We start from the raw sequence: 22,056 nt of genomic DNA on the forward strand, positions 1-22,056 counted from the left end.
GTGAGGCAGGGGTCAGCCTCTTCTCCCAAGTAAAAAGTGATAGGTCAGGAAGAAATAGCCTCAAGTTGTGCTAGAGGAGCCTCAGACTACATATTAGGAAAAAAATAATCAGTGAAAGGTTTGTCAAGCATTGGAACAGGCTGCCCAGGGAATGGGTAAGTCACCATCCCTGGAGGTATTTAGAAGATCTGTAGATGTGGCAATGAGGGACGTGGTTTTGTGGTAGACTTGACAATGCTAGATTAACAGTTGGACTTGATGATCTGAGAGGTCTTTTCCAACCAAAATGATTCTATGTTTCTAAGTAAACTCTGCAAGCTCAGATGATGCAACCCAACCATGCTGTTATTTTCTTCACTCTGATTTTACCTGAGTAAAATATCTGTTGCATTTTAAGAAGAAGGACCACACTCTCTGGACACCTCTTACTTTATATCATGGCCTGATTTGCTTCTAAACACAGGAATTAAACTTTCATTATACCAAGGGTTACACACAGAACCTTCCCTCTAAGAGATCGCCTATCTATCTGTGCAAGTGGTTTGACAGCTTTTAACTTTCAATTAAATAGCATTTGACCCTCAACTAAAATCTACAGTTGCTAGGCTTCCTGACTCCATACTATCACCATTCCCCAGGCTATGTTTAAACCTTTACTATATTGAAATCTCACAGCTCATGCCCTTACAGGTGACAAACCATCAATTTAACACTCCCTTAAGCCATTGCCTATTTTAGTCTTTGTGCAGTGTTGTAATTTTTAAACTATCATCTATATGCTTAAAGAGCAATATTTCCTTTATAAACAAGGCCACACATATTCCACAACAGCCACCTTTATGTTCTACAACATCAAAAGCCTTCCACAGAGTAAGTATCTTGCCACCACATGGCTCTCACTATGGTCTTGTTCAGAAAACATCCACAGCTATGTAACACAACCCAGCCATATGACTTGCAGCACTGCCGTACCACCACAGACCTGTGCGACCTACCATTGCTTGCTCAGCTGCAGTGCCTGGGGAGTTTTCTTAGCACTACAAGGTGACAAGACCAAAATACCAGCCGCTTGGCTGAAATAATTTTTGCCACCTCCAAGAATCAGAACATGCAAAACCCAAATGAAAGGGGAGACACTTGTGCATTTCTTAAAATCACCATCTTCAAACTGCCCTCTGGCTTTAACCTAAGCCTGTGGACATCAGCATTTTGAACAGGTTCCCTACAGCCTACACAGACCAGATCTGGCCATCTCATATGTGAAGCTGTTCAGTCAGTTCTACACAGCTAGAAAGAGTCAGTTGGAGCAGTTCTGTGCTGTGGGCACACCCACAGCCTCTACGCACTGACTGACCAACCAAGCGTTCAAAACGAGACGCCTCCAAGTGAACTTTGGTTCCAACCTGGCAGCTACGATTTCCAAGTGTTGGTGTACACATTATTCACACAGTCATTCCACAAATCACACCATATTCTACTGATGTGTTTCTATGCAAAAGCAGCCAATTATAAAAAAAAAAAACCACACCAGACAAAACAAAAGCAACACCTAAGCCTCTATCTGTGAACAAATAATCCCAGCACAGCGCATTTACTCCACTCACAGTCACCTTGCAAATTACCACAGGCTGAGGAAGACAATTTTATAAGTGAATACACACAGTGTTATCATTAAAATGCCAATTCAACCAACTGGTATTTTTCTGCTGGCAGCAACAACAGTGTGCCTGTGGGATCATTCAGCTTACTTCTGCTGACATGTTTTGCCCACTCCTGTGCTTCTGAAGAGACACAAAGGAAAATAAAAGAGCTGCTTCTCCAAACAAATTCATCCAATGTACTCTGAAATATGTCAAAAGCGACACAGACACAACAGTACAATGCAGATTAAAGGCTGAAAAAGCAGAACTCCTCTTAAAAAAGTGATTGGCAAAACAAAAAAGTTTGCTTCCTTTTATGATATGCGAAACCAACTCTGCTTCTCATAAGAGGAATAGTAGTACAACATTTTGGTTGCAAAGAAGTGGTAGATAGGAGAAAAAGAGCCTGGTGTTCACGTGTTTTTGTGGAAGACACTTTATCAAGCCACAATTTTCCTCACTACCAGTCATTTCTACTTAAGTTAGAACCTCCTACCTTTCCACTCCACTGTCATTCCTTCCCATTTCAACAGTCAGCATAGCTAGACACAAACTTAAAATTCAGTCAAACCCGTGAAAGAGAGACAAAGACTAAAATAAAACTGAATTCTGAAGAACATCCATAGGCTCTTCCACTATTAAACTGCAGTTACCCTTGCTGAAGGGCAACTCTACACCCCAAACCAGAATGCTGCCCATACTGTCTCTGAATTCACCATCTAACCACAGAGAGTTTAGGGTTTTGAGAAGAATTTCAAGTGCCTCAAATCCTAAAGAGGATAACAAATCTATCCATGAAGAAAGGTCTTGGATAAAGACGACACAAACTCTGAAATAAAATTGGGCATGGCCGTTCTTGTCAACAGTTCCTATTGCTGAAATACTGAATAAGGCATTGTAATCAAATTTAACTATATAACAGGGCATGTGAATTGCATAATTCAGCCTACAAATGTCTAGGTGGAGATTGCACGAGGCCATAAATTACCACTTTATTAACTTACATGATTTCTTGTTGTGCATAGAAACACAAGCACCTGAAAACAGTGTTGTCCTCAGTTACGCACAACAGGGTAATTTTAGGTGAAATAAAATTATTTAAGGTCAAAAGGTTTGCTCTGTATCTAGTTTGCCTACAACCTTTTTGTTGACTTCCTGGATACAGCAATTGTTCATATAATTTTACGATTTTGAAGCATTTTTTTTTTTTTAAAAGACTGACAACTCTACAGTTAGCCACACAAAGAAAACACCAAACTATCTCTGTGAAGATTAATACACAACTCTTGACAGTACTGAGAAAATAGATGCCAGAACTTAGTGGCTTCATAATTCCAGAGGGACAGGCTGAAATGAAGAAACAAGTTATGTAATGTCTTCAAAGTCAGTCATAAAAAGACTAACTGTTCCCATAGATTTTTCTTATTGTTTCTAAAAAAGGAGCCAGAACTTCTCCATCAGAAAAACATTAGTCAAGCACTCACTGAACATATGTTTGACAAGCTGCATCTTACATTCATGTGAACTTCTTGACCATGATCACACCAAAGGCAACTGATAGAGAATCAGCATAAAATGATGAAAAAGGCAAGTTTCACAGTTCACCAGAACAACGTATTTGCCAAGATGCACATGCAAAAGAAAAAGATAGACATTCTTTTCACTAAAAATAACCAAAACTATCAAGCATAGAATTAACCTGATACTTGTTCTCACTACTCAGCTTTTACATTTTTCAAATTCTCAGCAAAACTCCATTTTATTAACCAGATTAGGCATATACTTATGCAGGGGAGAGCAGTCATCCCTTACAGTATTTTAAATGTGATGTTGGTCTTCCCTTATTTAACAGAAAAAATACCTAGATTAAGCTTACTCATGTCCTTTGCCATCTAAAGAGAAAATATTTGAAGTTAATGTTCAGCAGTTCCTGAAAAGAAGTTTTATATAGCATCTAGGTTCTGCACTAAGAAAATAATAACTGAAGTTTGGACACTGGAATGCCACAAACTCTCGTTGTGCAAAACCACTGTTCTCTCCCTAACCAGCATACTCGACACTGCTATGGCAAAATAACTATTAATGCTGTGATTTTATCTGCCCGAGCTTCATGGTCTACCACAACAAGCCAGCCTGAAAAACAAGGCAGTTCACAAGACAGACTCTAAGAACCATCTTTAAGGTACTGTGGAAAACAGAACTTCAGAAAGAAAAACACTTAGAAGCCACATCCCCAGAGGATATACTTAATGTTTATATTATACACATTCCCTCAAAAAGTTGAATGTAAAGCCCATTTTGAATATTTAAAGTTGGAAAAGTGGATGGTGTACATGGTGGGGGAAAATATTGTGGAAAGGGAGGAAGAGAGAGAGAGAGAGACAGAAGAAGAAAGGCACAATTAGATAATCTTAATAAATATGTTTTATAAAAAGTCTAATCTTCCTCCACTTCAAAATGAAAATATTTGCTTCTAACTATCCTTTTTAATGCAGAAACTTACTAAGTACACTATTTTCAGAATATTTCTGACTTTTCCATTAGTAAAAAAATATTTTTTAATACAGTCATGTCATAAATATACTTTGTAGTTAAGTGGATCAGCAGATTCTTTCATTGGCACAAAGACATTTTTCTTCATACTTGAGCAAGCAATCGTGAATTCAGGAGTGACAATCCCCAAACTCACTCAGCCTTGGAAATCAACAATAGAAGAGTCTTATGCCAAATCATTCATGAGCCTAAGATTAGACTACTTAATCTGTAATACGACAGGCAGCACTCAAGTCAATGTTTAAGTATCAAGTAACTACCATAGATGACCTTCTGCTTCATTTCAGGAGTGTTCTCTTTAAGTCTATTTAGCAGAAGTCCTAACTGGACAAAAGGAAAGAAAGTGACCCTGAAAATTTAGTCTATAAGCTGTCAGGCAGCTTCAGTATGACAAATTTTACTTCTCATTTTCATAAAGTTATTTTTATGGTATCTTAAGAAGTTTCTGTCTCCTCCATCTTTTCATCCTTCCAAAAATACTGATAGCTACTTCAGTCTCTTAGCTCCAGCATCACAAACCACTAAGTAAGTATTCAGCCTGGGTCCTGCAAAACATTCAAGTCCTGTCAAGATCAACACAGCAGTCACAAGTAACACATAGAATCATAGAACCATTAAGGTTGGAAAAGACCCTTGAGATCATTGAGTCCAACCGCTAACCTATCGCTTCCAAAAACATGCTTATGAGGGTCACCAGACAAAAATTGGAATGCTTTAGCCTCCGAAAGACCTACACCCAAATCAAGTTTTCTGAAACTCCATTCTGTTTTTAATGGGTTGACTTCTGTAATAGATTTCAGGCACTTTTTATTTGTAGATCATTTGGTGTACACACTGTTAATATTTACAGTGGTCAACTCTACAGATAAAATATTCATACACCTACTTACATATGTCAACAGCCACATGCATGCAAATGTGGGCAAACAATGTAGTCCATCATCTTTACAAAGTCACATCTCTTTATTCAAAGTTTTGGCTTAGGTTATGTATTTCTGGTGTGCCACATACCAAATCGTCTAAGGGAGCTTTTCATATGTCATTTATAAGGAGGATGGTGGGAACGGGCAAGATGCTTTGGGAGATTTTACAAAAGATGCAGGTGGGTGGGGGGAGAGAGTCCCAAACTGCATAAATCCACAGTCTGCTTCATGTTGTATGTTTTGGAGAATCATAGAAGACAACTAATACTTTCACAGCCACGCATGAGAAATCCAGCTCTTAAGATTTCAACTTTAGATTACTAGCAGTTGTTTGCAGAGGGCCAGGCTTCAAAAGGAGAAGAGTGACAAAGAACTTAAATAGGAACCAGAGCTCAAAAATCTTAATCTTCCCACCCTGTTGCACGGGTGGCCCTTTGGCATCTGTAATCCTATTCTCACTGAAGAAAACAGGAAGACTTCTGTCTCTGTATCTGTACAGCCCCCAGATGACCATAAAGCCTATCAAAGCTGAAAAATCACTGAGTCTTTCTCCCAGTTGTTGCTTGGCTCTGTTTCAGGTATGTCCTGCTAGACATTTAAAAGCTGATGCACAGAAATCGTCTGCATTCTCACCTGGATTTTACTTTTTTAACCTTCATTAGCTACCTATCTGTGTGAGACCAGCTCATAACATCCATTTTATTTGAAGCGAGATACAGAGAAGACAGAACATGTAACAACAGGGCCATGGGCCACAGTTTATAGGGAATCTGCTCCAGTGAGGGGAACTTGGGACCGGGAGCAAAGAGCCCCTCTTCATGCTTCACAGTTGCCAACACGACTGCCCTTTGGCTACTTACTGAACAATGGGCAAAATGCTTTGGTTACATAAACTGATGAGATTTCACTGATTTTAATGAGGCTAAAACAAATACATTAATATAAAGAACTTGGTTTAGGAACTCACAGTTTTCCGAGTCTCATTTCTGCCTTGAAACAAAAGAACATATTTATGCAAGTAGACAATTCTTCTCTAGTTAAGTAACAAATTTCCATCAAACCTCAGGAACACATTGTACTTTCATGCTTTCATAGTATCCATCTCTTTAAATCCAAATTTGGTTTGTAGCTATAAAACGTTGATTAGGACTATATAATTTATTTAATACTAAAGCTTTTAGTGGTTATGAATCACAGAACCATAGAATCATAGAATGGTTTGGGTTGGAAGGGACCTTAAAGATCATTTACTTCCAACCCCCTGCCACGGGCAGGAACAACTTTCACTAGACCAGGTTGCTCAAAGCCCTGCCCAACCCAGCCTGGAACACTTCAGGGATGGGGCATCCACATCCTCTCTGAGCAACCTGTTCCAGTGTCTCACCACCCTCATAGTTAAGAATTTCTTCCTTATATCTAATCTAAATCTACTCTCTTTCAGTTTAAAACTGTCGTCCCTTGTCCTATCACTACAGGCTCCAGTAAAAAGTCTCTCGCCACCTGTGTTATAAGCCCCCTTCAAGTATTGAAAGGCTGCAGTAAGGCCTCCCTGGACCCTTTTCTTCCCCAGGCTGAATAACTCCAACTCTCTCAACCTGCCCTCATAGGAGAGGTGCTCCAGCCCTCAGATCATCTTTGTGGCCCTCCTCTGGACTCGCTCCAACAGGTCCATGTCCTGCTTATGCTGGGGGCCCCAGAGCTGAACGCAATGCTCCAGGTGGCACCTCATGAGTTGCATAGAGGGGCAGAATCACCTCCCTTGACCTGCTGGCCATGCTTCTTTTGATGCGGCCAGCTTTCTTGGCTGCAAGCACACATTGCCAGGTCATGTTGAGCTTCTCATCAACCAATACCCCCAAGTCCTTCTCCTCAGGGCTGCTCTCAACCCATTCTCTGCCCAGCCTGTATTTGTGCTTGGGATTGCCCTGACCCATGTGCAGGACCTTGCACTTGGCCTTGTTGAACTTCATGAGGTTTGCACAGGCCCAGCTCTTTAGCCTGTCAAGGTCCCTCTGGATGGCATCCTTTCCCTCAAGTGTATCAACTACACCACTCAGCTTGGTGTTATCTTCAAATTTACCAAGGATGCACTCAATCCCACTGTCCATGTTAAATAACACTGGTCCCAATATGGACCCCTGAGGGACACCACTCATCACTGGTCTCCACTTGGAAATTGAGCTGTTGACAACAACTCTTTGAGTGTGACCATTCAGCCAACTCCTTATCCACTGAGTGGTCCATCTACCAAATCCATGTCTCTCCAATTTAGAGACAAGGATGTCATGAGGGACAGCATCAAACGCTTTGCACAAGTCCAGGCAGATGATGTCAGTCTCTCTTCCCTTATCCACCAACACTATAATCCCACTGTAGAAGGCCACCAGATTTGTCAGGCATGATCTGCCCTTAGTGAAGCCATGTTGGCTGTCACCAATCATGACCTTATTTTCCATGTGCCTCAGCATAGTTTCCAGGAGGATCTGCTCCATGATCTTGCCGGGCACAGAGGTGAGACTGACTGGCCTATAGTTCCCCAGGTCTTCGTTTTTTCTGTTTTTAAAAATGGGGGTGGGGTTACGCTTCCCCTTTTCCAGTCAGTGGGACCTTCACTGGACTGCCACAACTTCTCAAATATGATGGATAGTGGCTTAGCAACTTCATCTGCCAGTTCCCTCAGGACCCACGGATGCATCTCATCAGGTCCCTTGGACTTGTGCACCCTCAGGTTCCTTAGGTGGTCTCAAACTTGATCTTCTCCTACAGTGGGTGGTTCTTCATTCTCCCGGTCACTGCCTTTGACTTCTGCAACTACGGTGGTGTGGCTTGAGCACTTGCCAGTGAAGACTGAGGTAAAAAAGTCATGGAATATCTCAGCTTCCTCCATATCCCAGGTAACCAGGTCTCCCATTTCCCTCCAGAGAGGGCCCACATTTTCCCTTGTCTTCCTTTTAACACCACCATAACTACAGAATCTTTTCTTGTTGCCCTTAATGTCCCTGGCCAGATTTAATTCTACCAGGGCTTTGGCTTTCTTAACCTGCTCCCTGGCTGCTCGGACAATTTCTCTGTATTCCTTCCAGGCTACCTGTCCTTGCTTCCACCCTCTTTAGGCCTCCTTTTTGTGTTTGAGTTTGTCCAGGAGATCCTTGTTCATCCATGCAGGCCTCCTGGCATTTTTGCCTGACTTCCTCTTTGTTAGGATGCATCGCTCCTGAGCTTGGAGAGGGTGATCCTTGAATATTAACCAGCTTTCTTGGGCCCCTCTTCCTTCCAGGGCTTTATCCTATGTTACTATACCAAACAGATCCCTGAATAGGCCAAAGTCTGCTCTCCTGAAGTCCAGGGTAGTGAGCTTGCTGTGCACCCTCCTCAGTGCCCTAAGGATCTTGAACTCCACCATTTCATGATCACTGCAGCCAAGGCTGCCCTTGAGCTTCACATTCCCTACCAGCCCCTCCTTGTTAGTGAGAACAAGGTCCAGCATAGCACCTCTTCTTGTTGGCTCCTCTTGTGCTTGGAGAAGGAAGTTATCATTCCAGAAACCTCCTGGACTACTTATGCCCTGCTGTGTTGTCCCTCCAAAGATATCAGGGTGGCTGAAGTCCCCCATTAGGGCCAGGGCTTGTGAATATGAGGCTGCTCCTATCTGTCTATAGAGAACCTCATCTACCAGTCCTCCTGGTCGGGTGGCCTGTAGCGGACACCCACTATGTCACTTGTCCCTGCCCTCCCTTTAATCCTGAGCCATAAGCTCTCAGTTGGCTCCTCATCCATCCCCAGGCGGAGCTCCAAGCATGCCAGGTGGTCAATGACATAGACAGTGACACCCCCCTCCTGTCTCCCCTGCCTGTCCTTGCTAAAGAACCTATATCCTTCCATTCCAACACTCCAGTCATAGGAGCAGTGATCAGACCTTTACTAAAACCAATACCTAGTTTCACTATTGACTACTAAGCCACACCATTCTGCGCCTGCCAGCTCAATGAGGAGTGCTGGCTTGAACACCACATAGAGCAATCCTCCTCCTCAGTCAAGTGACTACTTCTAAGCACGTCTAAGGGTCAACAGAAATTCTCAGTCAGAACCTCCAGCCATCACTTCTGGCCACAATACGCACATTATTAAATGCTGTTTAAAATAGCATGTTAGGCTATCACAGTAAAAAACCAAATTGTTTAATCAGGAAAGAACAGTAAAATCAGCACACAACCCATACTTTTTACAGTTAACAAAACATTTGTGCAAGATCTCACAATCAGGTAAAGCACAAGTTTACCAACATACACAGGCACAATAAAACCCAACAACTCTGGATTGCTACCAACTGCTCAAGCTCCATCATATTTCGACTGTTTACAGTAAGAAATAGGCAAGTTTTGTTTTACACATCTGAAAGCATTCTTCCAGGATTTTCTTACGGTTTGAGAACTAACAGACTCCACTACTTTATAAACTGCATGTACCTCTTGAGCAATTTTTCCCCCTTTAATCTGTACCTCAGACTACACATTCTTATATCTAGATCTAAACATATACTTCAGATATTTTTTAATGTACACAAGAATGCATGCTGAAAATAAAAATCAAAATAGCATTTTTTTATTACAGCTTACTCAGAATTTTGGCAAGAATTTAACCTGAAAGTTAGACAATGATATAAGATACAGTATAATGCTACAACAAATAAAAGCATTTTTAGTGAAAGAACCCTCTACTCAAGAACTGAAGATATTTCTGTGCATCACTACAATACACAGCAAAAGAATCACACAAGCTTAATTTGCAAGACAGCTTTCTTTAATTTTAGGATAATTTTTAACAACCTGCTACAGCAGAGATAAAACTCATCCTTTAAATAAGAAAAATAGATTTCACACTTACATAGATTTATTTAGAAAAAAGCTCTCAGACTTAACAGTGCTCTTAGTTGCATAATCTCCTATCTTTACCACTTCTTGCTTGAAATGACAGAGAAAACTTAATACAAGTAATACTGTATGCTGAAACATGGAATTAAGATGTAAAAGTGAGAAACGACAAGGTTCCCATGAGAAATGAAAATGTAAAGTATGCGTTAAACAACCCTGGGGAAAGAAAGGAGGCGGGGGGAAAGAGAGACCCAGAGTGGATGCTGACTTTTTTGTTTGTTTGTTTAAATAGAGTGGTGTTAGAGGGATTCTAATTAAAGCATTAAGGTCCAGAGAATGTGTGACTGTTTTCCTTGGGCTGACGAGTACAAATATATATATATATATAAAAAGAAAAAAGACTTCCACATTTATGAGGGGTTGGGTCACTGGGGTTATTTTTTGCAGGGGGGAGATGCTTTGGGGGTTGGTTTTAAGGTACAACACAATTAGCATGTTTCAAGTGGAAGATACAACTAACTAGACACAGACACCACAAATACATATTACCTATACATTCTCACCCACACATATGCATTTAAAGCACACAATTTAAAATAGAGAGTATTACTGTGGAACAGCATTACTGGCCCATCTGAAGTGACTGCTCCCACAGACAAGGCTCAGGTTATTCTGTTGCTTTCTTTTATTATGAAACAACCACAATTGGGCCAGATGTGTTAAAAACAGCCTGGAAGAGAGCATCCCATACCACAGGAATGGACCAACCAGAAACTCGACAGAGAGGCTACAGTAATACAACAGAGTTAAAAGAAGTAATTCTCCAAGCATCAAGCAGAAATCCAAAGTACTAACTTTTGCTTTGCTCAGCTCATTTTCAGGTCTCTTAGACACAGACCCTGAAATGGTAGAATTGTACCGCTTCAGATACAGGCCCACCTAACAGAACAACCCTGGCATGCTGACTGTAACATGAACCATCTTCTCCTGTCCTGTGGTCATCGCACAAGTTCTAGAAATGCTATTTAGGTATTTTATTAGGCCACCTCGCAACTTATGTCCGTGGTATGTCCTCCTTTCTTACTAGCTGCACTGTAAAAGCTGCATTTGCTCGACGTCCTCTGTACAATGTATTATCCCATGACATTTTATCTGACCACTCTACAGAGAAGACAGTACTGAAATACACCCATTCTCCACAGGGATAGTCTTATTTTGTCCAGGAACACAGCCAAATAAAGATAGTTCTCCTACAGACTTTTTTCTTTGTTAGTCATGCTGAACTTTCATACAGCTGAGTGCTATGATTTTAATTTTTTAAATAAACTTAATCCACAGTTTAAAGAATATTATCGGTCTGTTTCAAATCACACCAGCAAGTGGATTTATCAACTTTCTTCAAGAAATGAGCCATAAATCAATCTTTCGTGTCAACCACATAAATCTAATGATCAACTTCCTCCAGAGGAACAAAAGTGACTTTCTGCTCCATTTTCTACAATGCAGATCAAAACCTTTGGTCTAAAGTTTGGACCAAACTTTAAACTCTAAAATGGACACATTTCAGTCATTCCCCAAAGAATGGGGGCAGGGTGGGGACAAAACACACCCAACCCACACGCAATGAAGAAAATCTAAGCCAGCACTCCTCCCTCCATCTGCACGCTCCACAACCCATGAACAAGCAGACTCATTAATGATAAGGTCAGGCAATACCACGCTCCTCTTAGCCACTGCGACTCAGGCTGAGTCCACATTACACATTTTTGCTGCAAATGCACTTGTTGAGTGTACAATATGTATTGTACGCCCAACAGCAAGAATTATGAGTATGATCTCAGCTTACGGCAGAAAGGGTTTTAGACCGTGAAGCTTATCTAGGAAGGGAAGATGATGGTTGCAGGATGAACAAAGAAGGTTTAAACCACAATGCAATGAGCTGTATTCACTAAAGGATGATTTTGTCAATAAATTTCTTCCAGTGAAGATCTGCTTTAATACACGTTGTCTGTAAGGCTCATCATAATTTATGAAAAAATACCCTCTAATAAATATCTAATCTAATCTAATAATAAATACCCTCTAATAAATATCCTGCCTTGAAACAGTAAGCTGAGTCAGCTGCAATGGTTTTAGTGAGCAATTGAAAGCTCTCTCCTAGAAGTCTTAAGAGATGTCATGGATTCCAAAGTCATGATTTCCTGACAAACACTACCAAGTTATGTAAGTTACATTTGGGGGGAGAGGATGATTATTTGGGGTTTTGTTACTCTGGCCCCTTCCCCAAAAATAGCATGGATGTTCCTTTAAAGCCACTCTGCTTCTTTAATAGCAATGCTACTTTGAACTTCTCAAGCAAGGATGCAGAACAAACAATATAGCAGATTGTAGCTCTCTGCTGTAAATTAATAAGGCCCTTTTGAGTTCTTTTTAACAGTTATTAAAAGTTGTCTTAGGATATTTTAATTTTTAAGTGTGTGAACAAACATTTTTTTAATTAACATCTAGCTAGTAATGCTTACCAGAAGTCTAAAATAATGATTTAAAAAATCTTTTTCCTTGTATTAACTCAGCATAAAGCTTCATTTAAAATGTTGTTAGTGAAAACTTGTTTGTTCACAATTTATTTTTTTAAATACAACAGGTCTTCATAGTCTAGACTTAGACGCTAAGTTGTAATTGCAGGGACTGAAAATGCAGATAAGCAGAAGCATGCCCAAAGACTCATCACCAGAGGTTATTCACGCAGACCAGAAATTACTACCTCAGTCTAAATACTTAGTTCTAACTTATTAAACAAACACTGCATGCAAATATCTGAAGAATACGTTGATACTTTACAGCAAGTCTCAAAGTTTACTAATACTTATCACCCTTAGCGCTGCAGCACAGAGGTACGCAATAAGGGACAAATCATCCTCTTGAATGTTACTGTGAATTGTCAACAGACCATCATTTAACATAACATATTCACATGCCTCACCAGAACAAGTCCGAAACTGAAGACACAAAGTGAAAAAAAAAAAAAAAAAAGGCAGTGAACTCAGTGTTTTGACAAACTCTACAGTGTTTAAGACTCTACTAGCTTATTCTCAGAAAAGTTGGCAGAAGGGAAAGCACAGCTCTCAACTGACCCAGTCCACAGTTTTGTTTTCTAGCCCAAGCACTGACTAAAGGAGGTGGGGAAGAAAGGCCATTTTCAAACTTGCCTACAGCTAAAAGCATCTACAACTTTAAGATATCTGAGTCTGTAATAAAAATGTTTGTCCTGCACAAATCAATTCTGTGCACTCTAGTTTGATTTCCAACAAGCCAAATCTCTCTCATCTACTTCCACAAAGAGAAAACCAGGTAAAATGCCTGAAAAATAAAGAAAGTATATTAGTGAATATGTTCCTCTGAGTTCCTGGCAAACTGTGGCAGTAGGGTGAGGATAGGCAGTCAATGGCAGTAACATCTAAAACCAGCACAGCAAGATTTACAAGAGAGGTCACCTCTCTAAGCCTTCACTCTGTTTTAAATATGTGGGTTTCTGGTTACCTTCCTTCACCTCCTCCTTCAGATGCGGTGAAAAGAGAGGAGGAGAAAGAAATTAACATTGTGAGCTGTGCAATAAAATGACACCTTTACAATTTTAGCATCTAGCCACATGGAAATATCCTAGCATTGGACTAGAAACCAGCTTCACATGAACCATGCATGACAAATCTCAAACAAACCTTGCAAAGTTTTGTGAAAGAACCTTTCAAAATGAACAGACTGTCAATGAGACTAAAACAAACCAACCAAACAAACAAGACACCCCAAAAACCTAGAGTTAATATTCAGTGCTGTTGCAGTAGGTCAATAGTGTCTGATCTTGTTCCCAGAAGCCACGAAGATCTTCACCGGACCAAGAGCCAAACCCCAAACACCTTAAACTTAAAAAGCAGAGGGAGTTACAGTAGTGCTGGGGTAGATGATGGCAAGGACATTTCAGATGCCATGCTAGCCTCTTGCAGGATGAAGTGCTGCTTTGCATGCAGTTGGGTATTGAATCACGCAGTATAATCCTGGCCTGGGCAATCTTCTCTAATTTGTAGTCTCCCATGCCTAGAGATTCAGGTCACCCAACAGTCCCTGTGCTAGGATCATCCAGCTACTAGCAACACCAGTGCTGCATTTTAGATCTTCCAAGAGTTACATGCAGCTCAAGAGCCAAAGAGGCCATTCCTGATGCAGTATCACAAGGACAACTTGTCCAATACTACTGCAATCCTTTGTGTTAACTTCATTATCTTTAAGTCACCAAAAAGTACCTTTTGGTTTGTTTAATATCCTAGCTGTTACCAGAATTTACTGATGTATTTGCAACCAACAACGTCTGCTGATCAACAGAGCCTCCTTAGGTGAAAAAAGATTAAATACAACTTATAAATCTATGTGCTAACACCACAGCAGCCTACAGACTTCATATCAGCTTAACACTTGCATATAAAAGTCACCTATAAAACCTCAAAATTCACTCCTTACTGGACAGACGAGGCAATACATCAAATGATTAACTACATGCACTGATCTGCTGCCTGTGAAATATGTTAGCATCAGCAGAGGAGCAGCAGAAATTTTCAGCCAGAAGCAATCTGCTCAAGGGAGAGGTAGCATCAAGCAAGAGAAGCTATGAAGCAAAGCCTTCAGTTATTTGCATTGTTTTTCGAATTTACATCTAAGGTGCCATTTTATATAATACTAACTTGTATGCAAACAAAAAACCCTTCACTGAATGGGTGAATTTACAAAGAAATTCTGATTTTTTTCATTTTTCAAATGTTTTTTTTCCCCAAATCAAAGATACTCTAACTGCTATTAGAACTGTCCATTTTCCTTTCCTTATATTGTTGTGCAGTATCTACAACTCAGCAACAAATACTACCAGTTCCCATTAATCTTTTGTTATGATGTGCAGATTTAAGGCCTGTACTATAATTGCTCTTCTGCTTGACATGCTCAGACACAAGTTTCTAATTTTCAAAGAAACAAAATAAGTAGGTCCCTAAAGAAAAAAGTATACGTATTCTCTGCAAAGGTTTTACATGAAAAAATTAAGAGAGAAGTCTGCTAGGGGACGGGTATGTGTTAAATCTGAAGATCTTCCCCAACATGCAAAGTACGTCATCCAGAAATCAACTTCAGCTGTCATAAAAATGTTGTAGCTCTTTGTACTCTAATTCCATTCATTAACTGAAAACCTTTACAACCCGAAAGCTTTACAAGAATTTAACAATTAAGGTAACTCCACAGAGTCACTTGATTTAAAACATGTCCTGAAAAGTAAGCAATTAGTCAGCACTTCTAGGAGGCACTTAAAATTCCCTTTGTGGTGAACAATACAACCAGAAGTGAGAAAAGCCAGCTCATTTTGATAGTGCTTCTTATGAAGAAAGCTGATCAAGTTGTCTAAGGGGTAATTTTGGGGGAACTGTAACAACGATAATGAAATTTCTTCCCTGAGGACAAAAGGGCTGTACAAATTAAAAAAAAACAACCAACCACCAACACTCAAAGAAGAAGAGAGCAGTACAAATATACAATGCTGCGTTTTCAAGCAGTACTTGCTCAAGAATCTGAACAGATATGCCATTTTTTTGTGTGTCTTCAGTGCTGAAGCAGGAAAAAGTCTTTTCCACTTGCTCAACTTTCATGTGAGCAGTTCTTCAATCTGGTGCTCTCCTGCACTTGGTGGTCTAACACCTGGTCTTCCTCTGGCAAAAAGTCAACATTAAAGTGTCAAGAGTATGCCTTATTCCCAGATGCTGATCTTATTGAGAGGGTCTCATGTTTAACACAGGTCAGAAATAAAGTTTCAGAAAGGGTGACTAGGACCCAGAAGCCTTCCTGAAACTGCCCTGAACCCCACCCCACCCCTTCAAAAGAAGGCTGAGCAAGCACCCCATTCCCTCCCTCTTCATCTGAGGCCCCTTCTCTCTCCTGGTACACACACAATATTTTACTGAGTATCAAGACAACTAAAATACAAAAAAAATAAATTTGTGATGTATGAACGTGAGAAATGAGAAGCTCAAACCGGCCAGTAGGAGATGGCCAGTAAGGGAATTCTAGACATTTTAGGTTCTGATGGCTTCCTGGACAAAAACATCACAGTAAAAATTAGACTTGGCTGCTGTGTCTCAGTTACTGAGAAATATTTTCCGTTAGTAAATGTACTGCATTTCTTATTATTGATAACTGACATGGGAACCAAGTCTAACTTCTACTTCAGTATTTCAGTTACACATATAACCTCACTCACAATTAACAGATTATTTTGGCAGTAGTAGCAAAGGCTACCCAAACCAGTTATTCTTTAATCGCCACTACTGTTGCTGTATCATGCTCTGAAAGAGTCCACATTCCCCCAAACCATCACAATAGCACTAAGTAGCAACCTTCAGAGAACAAACCCGAGTACCCTACAAAAGACAGGTTGCTAAAAAGAACAGAGTGTTGGTGAAACATGGGACACTGCCAAGAAAATACATTATCCATGACTACATGTTTGTGCTAGCTTATACCATTCTTAACATTTCATTTCAAAGCAGGAATTCTTGTGTTTTCAGTAAGATAGATACACATAATAAATATACGTGTACAAAAGCACAGAACAGACAAGCAGTTTGGTACTTAAATCAACCTGATGGTGAAATACTTGGTGTATCCTACTTTAGATCAACTATATTTGACAAATAAACTTTAATGAAAAAAATGAAAATTATGTCCTTAGTGTAAATTTTGCTGCTAAATCATTTCTTTTCATGAATTGTGAGTTTATAAAACTGTATCTGGAATAACCATCAAGTGAGCATAACAGAAGACGGATTAGACTGCAGGAAAACGAGAGGGGTTTTGCTTTTCAGAGTTTCAGATTTTATTAACTGTTCTTAGATCCTTTCATGGCTCATTCCTACCACTGTCTGCCAGGCAACAGTGTAAAACCAAAAGACATTTACACAGCTAAAAAAATATGTAAATATTACTGAAAGAAGCATGCATACAAGCACAATTTGGGGATTTTTTTTTCATTTAATCTCCCTGTGCTGATGCTACCCTTCCAAAGCTTGACACACAGTTGGAGCAAGTTCTGAAATGTAACCAGATTTGTTAAAAGCAGTGAGGGTTTCTGCCATAAAACTACATAAGAGAATTGCAGTTTTTGCAACTGCAATACGGTAGGACAGAAAGTGCATGTATTACTGTTTTACCTTCTTAAAACAAACCTTTCACATAACTTAAAAAATGAGCCCTACAAAGACTTAGAAGAAAAAAATATTTTGTCCTTCAATTACAGTTGTTGGAGGGTTTTTTTTTGTTTTGGTTGTGGGTTTTTTCTTTGTTTTGGGCAAGGGGGCATTGGTATTTGGGGTTTTGGAGTTGTTTTGTTTTAAATCTAGGCATATTGAAGAGTTTACTCCTACTGCTCTAACAGATCATCAGTATGGAAAAAGTTATGAGTTCACTGTATCTTTCACCTAGTTCATTCTTCTTCTTGTAGATTCCTCCTCATGTAAAAGTATTATGAAAGAGTTCAAGAGTATGCAATTGTCTAGTTTTGATCATTGAGCATTTCTGCCTATCTGGAAAATACAAATACTCTTCTAAAAAAAGACCAGCTGGCTTGACAACGGTGCATTACTCCTAACTAAAGAGAATCTCTGTCTCTCTGGCTACAAGGCAAATCAAGAACACTGTTCTTCCTCCCTTTTCTCTTTCAGTTTTGGGCTGGTGGGTGGAAGGGGCATGAGCATTACATTTTTTCTTGCATTCTTAAATGGTTTTAGAATATAATAAAATAAAACTAATGCTATCATTGGGTCAAAATTATAAGTTATGAAGAGATAGGAAAAGCATACATCCATCCTTTTGTTATTTCTGAAGCTGGAAATACAAGTAATGCAGAAGAACCATCTTTCCTGTTTATATATTGTCAAAGGCCTACTGAAACTGTGGAAGAAAATATTCAAGATATGGTATTTCTATGAAGTTCAGGAAAGAAGCCATATTTTACAAAGAGACCTCCTTCTTTTGGAAGACAAGACCCAAACACGGAAGTTCAACAAATTGTAATGTAAAGAAGCTGTAAGCAGCTAAAACAGCCCTCATCTTCCTGAAGAAACAATGCATTGATTTCTGCCCCCCAAAAAGCTGGAAAAAATATGTGAAATGGCAGTACAATAGATTCATTTTCTTGCTTGTTCAGAAAAGAAAAAAGATAGTATAAATAAGATCTATGCTACAGATAAAAAACTATCAAAAGATTACACAGCATCAAGGGTATTCCATTAGTCTCTCACTTCAAGAGACCAGTCTCTTTATCACAGATGACTACCTACAGAGTAACCTCAAACTAGCCATTTCCATAACGTCACCAAAAACACAACTGAATTTAGGGTTTCTGGCAATCACAGCATTGTCCCCAGAACAAAAAGATTATACTGTAAGTCACATCCAGGGACTGACATGAGAGCTGAGAAGAATTAGACCTGTTCTAGAATGGGCTAAGCCAAAACACAGGACTTTTTAAAACAAAAGTTCCCTGAAGGGTGGGGAGAAGAACCCTTCTGTACATTTTCTGGTTAAGTGCTAAAACATGTCTCAAATTGTTATTGATACAGTGTATTGATTTCTCTTTCTTCTGCTGTTTCAATAAAGCACAAATATCAACAATGAACAAAGCTCCGAAAAATACCACTTGACACTGCAGAGAGGCACAAACCTGTCCCACAGGCAGCTGACGGCCCTTGAAGCAGATTATATCGGAATTTACATCAGAACTTCTCCATTTCTGTTCATCTTTTGTGCTACTGCCAAAGTAAGTTTCTAGTACTTTTTATAAACTTCTGATGATTCCTAGTGGTTCACAAACCAATATGAATGCAATCACAGAAATGTAAATTGTTTTCAAATCACACTAATAGAAGCAAATAATGCAAAGTGGCTTAGGATAACTTCAATAACAGCACCATCGCTTATTTAAAATCATTCAACACACAAGAAGTAGCAGAAATTTTAATATTTGTAATTATTTTGTTTTAACAAAGACTTACCCTCTCGCAGGATCTAAGGCAATTGCTCTGGGTTGATCCAATTCTTGCCAAAACAAAACTTTTCTTAGTGATCCGTCTAAATTAGAAACTTCAATCCGATTTGTTTCAGAATCTGTCCAGTATAATTTCTCTCCCAGCCAGTCACATGCCAGCCCATCAGGTGACAGAAGTCCAGAAATGACCACATTTTGTACACTCCCAGATTTATTGAATTCTGTTCGTTTAATGGCTTCTTCACTTACATCACTCCAGTATATCAACCCCTTTACAAACACGAAGTCCACTGCTGCTGCGTCCTCTAAGCCACCCACAATCACCGTGGCGTTCTCCTTCCCATTTGCAGCATCCACCAGTCGCAGATCACGTCGGTTCGCGTACAGCAACAGTGGGGCAGCTTTAAATGGGAGAAATAAGGGGTGGGGGGACAGACAGATGCATTAACACCACTCATATTAAGTGTAACTTGCACTATGATGGTGTATCAGGCCATAACTACTAATTTAAGAAATTAAAAAAAAAAGGTGGGGGGACATTTTGAAGTTTGACTAAAAAGCACTGACTAGAAACCTTTCAACAGTGCTACAACTTAAGATGGTAACTTTGTAATGGGCAGCTCATTATTCTGGGCTGTTTATTATTAAAGTAAGATTAAAGTAGAAGTGAGAGAACAAAGAAAACGGTTTGAAGTGCCCAAATGACTGTTCTGTAGAGAAGGATGTTTAAATAAGATTCTGAAAGACAAGTGTAAAGCAGTTTTCTAAGCACTCAGCGCTGGCCCACCTAAGCAAAGATTCATTTTGTTTTCTGTCTAGAATTTAGTAACATACACCTCACTTCTATAAAAGTATAATTCATGTCAAACTATCAGAGCCAGCTGTGTGTTGATATTCTCCAAAATTATATATCTCGATCATTTCACATATAATACACACAGATACAAAATTCATTGCACAGCACAAGATGAATGTTTTAGAGTGTTGACATTGGTATGAGGAGGTAGGGAGAAAAATAAATCTACAGGAATGGACAACACTGAGTTCTTTCAAACTCAGCTCCACCACTCCTGTTCAGTTGTCTAACACAAAGCCTTTATTTTATATGCTTCCTTTGCTTACTCTATCAGTTCGCAGGGTCTGTATATTTTTTCCATACACAACACCCAAGATGACTAATGAAAAGTAGTAACCATGAAAACAGATAGTTTCTTAAATGTAGTATGGCTGTTTAATTGTCCTTAACCACAAGCTATATATAACGTTATAAAAATCCCAGCCTTACTCCTACTTCAACAAAAGGTTAAGAAAAATAGTACTATTTTATAAAGCAGACAATCACACCCTTTTAAAACAGCTGTCAGAAAACATTTCTACCTTTCCCTGTGTTTACTCAGGCACTGTAGTAGAGCTGTACAGCAGCATTTAGATACATACTATGATTGGCATACTAAATTCTCATCTCTACCCATCACCACACAAATTTAACAAAAATCTGCAGATTTATTCATCAACATAGGTGGGCCCTTTAAACTTCTAGCAGGATATATGTCCTAACTGGAAGACTTACATTTATAGAACCAAAAGATGTGCATGGTTGAATAACGTCAAGGGCTACGCTGCCAGAAAAGGTACAGTTCCTTGTATGAGAAACTCGCACTGAAATTAGAAATACTAACACACACTTTAGAAAATTCAAAAGCTAGTTTCTAAGATCAGACTATTCCCCTCATTACCACAAAACTGTTTATCAAAGATACTGCCACATGCGTATTGAGAGTTGAAGGAACCAAAAAGTTCCTTAATCTACCTCCAAATAAACAAGTTCTGCTATGTATGTTTGGAAGGTTTTAACTAACGTTCTTACCTCCACAAAGAAAAAAAAAAGTACAAAAAACCCCACCAAACCAAAAAACCACCACACAAACAAACCCTAAATTGTTTAGGTTTTTAACCTAAATTTAAAATTAGGTTTTATCCTAATTTTAGCAACACTTAATATGAATTGATTTATGACAATACTTAGATAGAAAGTTACCAAAAAGGTGGGGGGAGAGGAGAAGAGGAAAGCTTTGTTGTTTTTAATAATGCTAAATTTGTATTCCCCCCTCAAGAAAAGTTTTTTATTGTGCAGCAAAACAGTGTTTAGAAATTCTATTTCCATGGAGAAGGTGTAGACTTCTTTAAATAAGAAAGCAGAATCCTTATATTAAGTAGGTTTATGACCTTACTTTGCTATCTTCTTCCCTTCCTTGCATAATTTCCCACCCCCTAAAGATTTAGAATTAATTACAGGTAGAGTTTCTTGAAGTGCAGGCTCCTTACGATGACTACATTTTTCAGAAAAAAAAATTCAATAAACGGAAAATGGTAACAAAATAGATATGCAAAAAAACCCTCTACTTTTTAAAGCCTGCATACAATTATAACCTGAAAAATCTAATTAATAGCCAGCTCAATGTCATCTAGTGCACCATACGGAAATGTACAGCCAACTGGCAGAGCTCCCTCTAACAAGACAGCATGCCCAGCATTTGAAAAAAGGTAAATCCACGCACAAATGAGTACAGGTTCCATTATTATGTGCAACACGGAGCAAGAGTACCCATGCACACAGCATGCACTGAATTGGAACACCAGGCATGTCAAGTGTAATCACTGAGGCCTGAAGGCACTGCTGAGCCTAACACAACGGCATTGCATAGGTTATTCACTCCTTGCTGAAGCTCAGATCTGGCTGAGGACGGACTGGAGAAAATGTCCTTTTCACAAATGATAGAAGTTATTTGAATCACAGCTCAGAAGAAACACAGCTACACTTAGGATGTGTAGTTTCATGCAGATTGATTCAAAGCTGCAACTTGTAACACATTCCACAGGGCTGGCAGATGAACATATTAAGCTTTCCAAGTTGTTGCGACATTCAGGAATGAAGCATGCATCACCAAAATAATAAAAACCAGGTTTGCTCCCCCACCCGTTCCAACCCTTCCCAG

At 39.4% G+C, this 22,056-nt stretch overlaps 1 protein-coding gene across 1 annotated transcript in view; it reads right to left on the reverse strand.

Annotated features, from left to right (window-relative positions):
* The window catches only part of LRP6 (LDL receptor related protein 6), a 131,686-nt gene that overhangs the window by 95,076 nt on the left and 14,554 nt on the right, over positions 1-22,056 (reverse strand). Inside the window, exon 2 of the mRNA XM_064461640.1 lies at positions 19,068-19,461. Coding sequence (XP_064317710.1) covers positions 19,068-19,461 — 394 coding nt within the window. The remainder of the gene's footprint in view (positions 1-19,067; positions 19,462-22,056) is intronic.

The sequence above is a fragment of the Phalacrocorax carbo genome, chromosome 1 (assembly GCF_963921805.1).
Source record: "Phalacrocorax carbo chromosome 1, bPhaCar2.1, whole genome shotgun sequence".
Classification (NCBI taxonomy): Eukaryota; Metazoa; Chordata; class Aves; order Suliformes; family Phalacrocoracidae; genus Phalacrocorax; species Phalacrocorax carbo.